This window comes from Branchiostoma floridae, chromosome 2, assembly GCF_000003815.2.
Source record: "Branchiostoma floridae strain S238N-H82 chromosome 2, Bfl_VNyyK, whole genome shotgun sequence".
Lineage (NCBI taxonomy): Eukaryota > Metazoa > Chordata > Leptocardii > Amphioxiformes > Branchiostomatidae > Branchiostoma > Branchiostoma floridae.
The window spans coordinates 33,536,378-33,542,377 of record NC_049980.1 but is presented as its reverse complement, the minus strand read 5'-3'; the positions used below and the strand labels follow the sequence as shown (position 1 = coordinate 33,542,377).

Sequence of the window (6,000 nt, the reverse complement as noted above, 5' to 3'; positions counted from 1 at the left end):
TTTCAGGTCATTTAATTCTAATACCAGGGTACAGGAGCCAAAAGTGTCCTTTTTTGGTCAAAAATTGGCCCAAAATCGCAAAAATAAGCATTTTGTTGCACTGTACACCAAAAGTGTTATTGAATTTATATGAAGGGATTATCAAGGCACATCTGTGTCAAATTTCAGCTCATTCGGTTGCAATACCAAGGTACAGGAGCCAAAAGTGTCCTTTTTTGGTCAAAAATTGGTCAAAAAATCGCAAAAATAAGCATTTTCTTGTACTGTACACCAAAAGTGTTATTGAATTTATATGAAGGAATTATCAAGGCACATCTCTGTCAAATTTCAGCTCATTTGGTTGTAATACCAGGGTACAGGGACCAAAAGTGTCCTTTTTTGGTAGAAAATTGGTCAAAAAATCGCAAAAATAAGCATTTTGTTGTACTGTACACCAAAAGTGTTATCGAATTTATATGGGGGCATTATTAAGGCACATCTCTGTCAAATTTCAGCTCATTTGGTTGTAATACCAGGGTACAGGGGCCAAAATATACAGTTTTGGTCTAAAATTGACCAAAAAATCTCAATAAAATCATTTTAGAGGCAGATATGAAAAAACTGAGAAAAAAGCATCAAGGTATTGGCCCATTCTACCCCTGTGCCAAATTTCAGGTCATTCGGTCCAGGAACGGCGGAGATGAATCACTTTGAAGATTTGACAGGAGAAAGAAAGAAAGAAAGAAAGAAAGAAAGAAACATTACGAATACAATATATTTCACCATACTATGTATGGCTGAAATATAACTATAAAACCACCACAAACACTCTATTTCCTCCCAACTGCAAAATTAAATCCCCTTAAACTTAAATGCATTTACAGTACACTAAAACAACTTTAACAAAGCATGCACAATTCGTATAAGACAAAATGCATTTTCTTTGCAACATTGTGTCAAACTCAAAGTTATCAAACTTTACATAACGATAACAATGGCACAGCAACTTCTAAAAACTGTAGAGGTGAAAGCTATTCTTGGATGTATTTCTGTTTTTGTGCATATTCTTAACATACAATGGTTGGTAGAGTCAAAGAAGAAACAACACTTACGATGCCATTTTGAACACTAAACCCTAGCTGGTACTTGATGTCCGGTCTCTTGACCAGGACTGTTGTGACTGGTGGACACTGGACGATGTTCAGTCGCACTTTTCCATGATTCTTCAGACCCTGTGAAGAACAAAGTAACTCAGTTCAGTACAAACAGCTTCATACGTTGGGATAACAACTTCCTAAGAAAGACTCAATGAGTACATAGCTTACGTTAGGGACGTCATTTCAGATGGGGTGTAAAGACAGAGGTTCTGTGTTAGAGGAGAGCATCACCTCAACCAGTTAACCACTATCAGATCCCAATACACTTATCGATAAAATTAAGGATCCTGGTGTGAGTGGAAAAATCTTTCAGTCCGGTCTTATGCAGCTTGTAACTACTGTAGAAAACTGGTGTGTTATGCCTAGAGGCAGTTTACCAGTTATGAAAAACAAACAAACAAACAAAGAAACAAAAGTGCATCCCCAGAACGTTTACCTTGATGATGTCCTGACTTGTGTGTAGAGGCAGCCCCACCAGACTGGTATCGTGAATGAATGAATGAGTGAATGAAGGAGTGAGTGAATGAATGAGTGAAGGAGTGAGTGAGTGAATGAATGACTGAGTGAATGAATGAGTGAATGAGTGAGTGAATGAATGAGTGGATGAATGAGTCAAAGAGTGAATGAGTGAGTGAACGAATGACTTACCTTGATGATGCCCTGACACGTGTGTAGAGGCAGCCCCACCAGGCTTGTGTCGTTGATGGTCATGAGCTGGTCTCCGATGTTGAGTTTGCCCGACCTCTCAGCGGGCCCCCCGTGCATCATGTTAGCGATGATGACTGTGGGGAGGATGGACCCCCACCCTGACTCCACTATCACCAGGCCCATGATCTCGCCTTTGGGTTTGTCTATAACAACCTGTAGAGGCGGAAGAAGATAGAACTCAATATTGGTGTCTATAACAACCTGTAGAGGAGGAAAACGGTAGAACTCAATGGTGGTATGGCCTCCTTCAACCAATATTGAACATGGTAAGATCCTATTTGATATCAGCCCTACAGCGTCGACTGTTGCTAAACAGTCCTATACGAGAATGACAGTCTCTGCCACATAGGGCACATCTGTAAGCTGACTCAGGTCTAGAACTCAATATTGGTGTCTATAGATAAATGTCAGTGCACACAAACTGACCAAATGTGGTTTACCAGTTATACACTAAACAGCAGTTACTCAAGCAACTGGATATGGTTTGGAAACAGTCAGACGTTTCAACTGGAATCCACCAGTTTTCGTCAGTGACACTGAAGTGATCTGGAAGAAACTCAGGTCTTTCATACTCTAACTATGAATGGTGCCAATTTCAGACATCGAATAGGAAACGTTGTAAGACAATTCAGACTGAAGACAATTTGGATTCCAAAGAAAACAAAGGTAAGGCAAAATCACGCTGAAGACAATTTGGATTTCAAAGGATAAGACACAGTTAAGACACAGTTATAGAAAACAAACAGGCCTGTCTCCTGCTTTTCCATCCCACTCATTCTTAATTTTCGTTGCTAAGTATGTCATTTTATGCTTACGAAAGTACATTTCCATCAATTTTATGTCATGAGGTTCACATATTTTGGATGGACAAGGTGAAATGTTTTTTTCTGTCCCAACAAGAAACTTTCTGTCCTGGGACGAGTCCTGGAGAGAGCCCAGCAAATTAACAAACAAACAAACAACATGATGTACCTCTTCTGTATTTTCAGAGCTACTCAACATGTGTGCATGATTCAAAGATGGTAATAACTGAAAACTGGTGAGTTACACCTAAATGTAGTTTACCGGATATGTACACAAACAAACAAACAAACAGCATGACATACCTCTTTTGCGTTTTCGGAGTTACTGAAGACCTCGAGGTCCTCGTGGAAGATCTCCTGAGAGTTGAGGATCTCCTGATAGTCCATCTGACTCAGGTGGTCCTCCGTGATGCCATTGGCTCTCAGGAACTCCTGATACGCCACCTGGAAGCATTGGCCAATGGACTGGGCAATCAGCTGGGCCTGGGGAAGAGAAGAACAAGACATAGTCATGCCTTCAAGTTAGCTTAAGGAACTCCTGATACGCCAGATGGAAGCATTGGCCGATGGACTGGGTGATCAGCTGGGCCTGAGGAAAGGGAAGAACAAGACATAGTCACGCCTTCAAGTTAGCTTAAGGAACTCCTGATACGCCACCTGGAAGCATTGGCCGATGGACTGGGCAATCAGCTGGGCCTGAGGAAGAAAAGAAAAAGACATAGTCATGCCTTCAAGTTAGCTTAAGGAACTCCTGATACGCCAGATGGAAGCATTGGCCAATAGACTGGGCAATCAGCTGGGCCTGAGGAAGAAAGGAACAAGACATAGTCATGCCTTCAAGTTAGCTTAGGACTCCTGATATGCCATTCCATTGGCCAATAGACTGGGCAATCAGCTGGGCCTGAGGAAGAAAAGAACAAGACATGGTCATGCCTTCAAGTTAGCTTAAGGAACTCCTGATACGCCACCTGGAAGCATTGGCCAATGGACTTGGCAATCAGCTGGGCCTGAGGAAGAAAAGTGAAAGAAATAAGTGAAAGTGATCTCAAACTGGAGGGATGCCTTCTTATGATAATCTCAACTGATAGCAGCCTCACAGCTGACCTCCTGGTTCCAATCCGAGTTACCAGTACTTGGTAACTGTGAGACCCTGGTTCAAATCCTGGAAAGGGCATCTCGGTTGAGACTGCACCCTTCTTTCGGAAAGGACGTAAAATGGGCGTCCCCCGATCAAGAAGATGCTACCAACCCCTCCCTGTTAAAATATACCCTGTTACAGAAAGAGCAAGGACACTTGCTGCCCTATGGCAGTCCAAGGTGAACAAACTCTAAGTACCAGAGTTACAAACCAAAGATTGAGGTGTTCAAACTTTTGCTTTACCCCCCCTCCCAAGAAATGTAATGATCAAGAGTTACTAGTACTCTTCCACTGGTTCTAACAAAGAAGACAGGCGCTATGTATAGTATTCGTTGTACCAATTTTGAAACAAATTCCCCGAGCTCTTTTTGACAAGCACAATGAACAGCAGACCACGACTTAACGTTCCTTCCTAAAGTCTGTAACCCTTTCCAGTAACCTGCATGTCGGGTGAGCGACAACTGGAAAGGAGTCAAACTCCCAACCTCTTGGCCCAGAGGCAAGGTTGCTAACCACCGAACCATGCATGCTGCTATGGAAAAAAATCCTAAATGGACCATAGCCTTACATGATTTCACAGATAAAGCCATTTGGTAACATCTGCCGACACATTAGGAGGGGAAAGATGGGTTTATAATCTGTAGGAATGGTAGGTAACCTTCATGGTGTGATCCTGCCGTGCTTGGGCTCGTGCGGATATGGTGTGAAAATTCCGCAGATTGCACGTGAAGGTGGTTAGGGTACATGTTATCGTTTCAGTCTGATGCAATTACATACAGTGACAGTGCTGTTCTGTAAACCGCTGTGGCAATGCTGGAAATACTTGTTTTGTTTACATGCAAACTTGCATGTTGGCAAGTTTGAATGAAATTTGAAAAATTTTGGGTCCAAGGTGAGTCATATCTTCTAGACTTGGATGCAAATAGAACATTCAGAATATTTTCATGTGCAAATCATGGAAACATTTTGCAAATTGCACACTGCACATAAATCCTACCATAATGTTGCCTGTCAGAAAAATTACTGAAACTGTACTGTCCAAGCAGTGGCTGTTTTTTAAAAACATTTTAGGCATTTTTATTTGATATTCTGTTTTGCAGCACATGAAGAAAAAAGGCACAAAATAGAGCGCCTCATGAAAATGCCTAAAAATGTTTGAAAAACAGCCAGAGCCGAACCTCTGCTTGGAGAGTACTGACACTGCACATTCCTTACTCATAACTGTGGAAGTCCACCATACTTATAAGAATAATGAAACTCATGATTAGCCCAACTCGATTGTAACACTATATCAAAGACTTGTATAAGCCCTTTTTGTTATGTTAATTAGGATTTTAAGTCTTATTCTATACACCTATCTTGTACTTTGTGTAATAGTTGTTTCCATACATTGCACCATGTACAAATGTCATGCAATAAAGTTCTTATAGATATACAGTCTAGTACCTCACACAGAAGTCAATGTCTCTACCTGCATCATAGTTAAATCATATGAGACTCCAACCTTCAGACAGTTCAGTATCTGAAATATCTTCTACTGTAAATGGCTTTGACTGTGTTCGTTGGGATTCAATTTGGGCCAGAAGAAAATGGAATGTTTGTTTAAGTGTTGATTTTGCAGTTGGAATCGGTAACGTCAGGTGGGCAGAAGACAGAACAAGTATTTTTGCAATGGTCTTATGTTCAAAGTGGATATAGATCACTACATTATCATTTTAAACCACCACTAAAATTAAAATATTAGCAGTATTCTTATCATCATCTGTGAAGGCAGCAGACAAAAGGTCTACCACATTTATGACAAACTCTTCACTGTACAGAATCTAATAGTATCTTGCTTATAAGAGGGTAGAGGGTCTGCATGCTCTTTTACGTAAGGCGTAGGCAGCCTATTTTTACTTCCCGTATTTCTTAGGGAAAACCATCTTATCTACGTAATTCGTAGTGAGGAACCAAATTTAGCGTAATTGCCTTCCTTGATTTAGCGTAATACGTAGGGGGTTCTTCTGAATTCAGTGTAAATCGTTGTCGGGACCCCCCATGCTGATCCTCTTATAAATATACAGAATGTAATACCATGTCATAATCAAAGAAAATTACACATCTCCACATAACTGTTGAATGAATGGAAAACATGCAATGATTACGACATGAACATAAATGATATTATTATGTCCTAAACCAAAGGGTTAATAATAATATTTCACTCCAAATG

At 40.7% G+C, this 6,000-nt stretch overlaps 1 protein-coding gene across 4 annotated transcripts in view; it reads right to left on the bottom strand.

The window, feature by feature from the left end:
• The window catches only part of LOC118409316 (amyloid-beta A4 precursor protein-binding family A member 2-like), a 73,314-nt gene that overhangs the window by 5,108 nt on the left and 62,206 nt on the right, over window positions 1-6,000 (bottom strand). For all 4 annotated transcript variants that reach the window (XM_035810256.1, XM_035810257.1, XM_035810258.1 and 1 more), the window contains 3 exons: window positions 2,951-3,130; window positions 1,785-1,997; window positions 1,092-1,211 (listed from right to left, as the gene is read on the bottom strand). In XM_035810256.1, coding sequence (XP_035666149.1) covers window positions 1,092-1,211; window positions 1,785-1,997; window positions 2,951-3,130 — 513 coding nt within the window. The remainder of the gene's footprint in view (window positions 1-1,091; window positions 1,212-1,784; window positions 1,998-2,950; window positions 3,131-6,000) is intronic.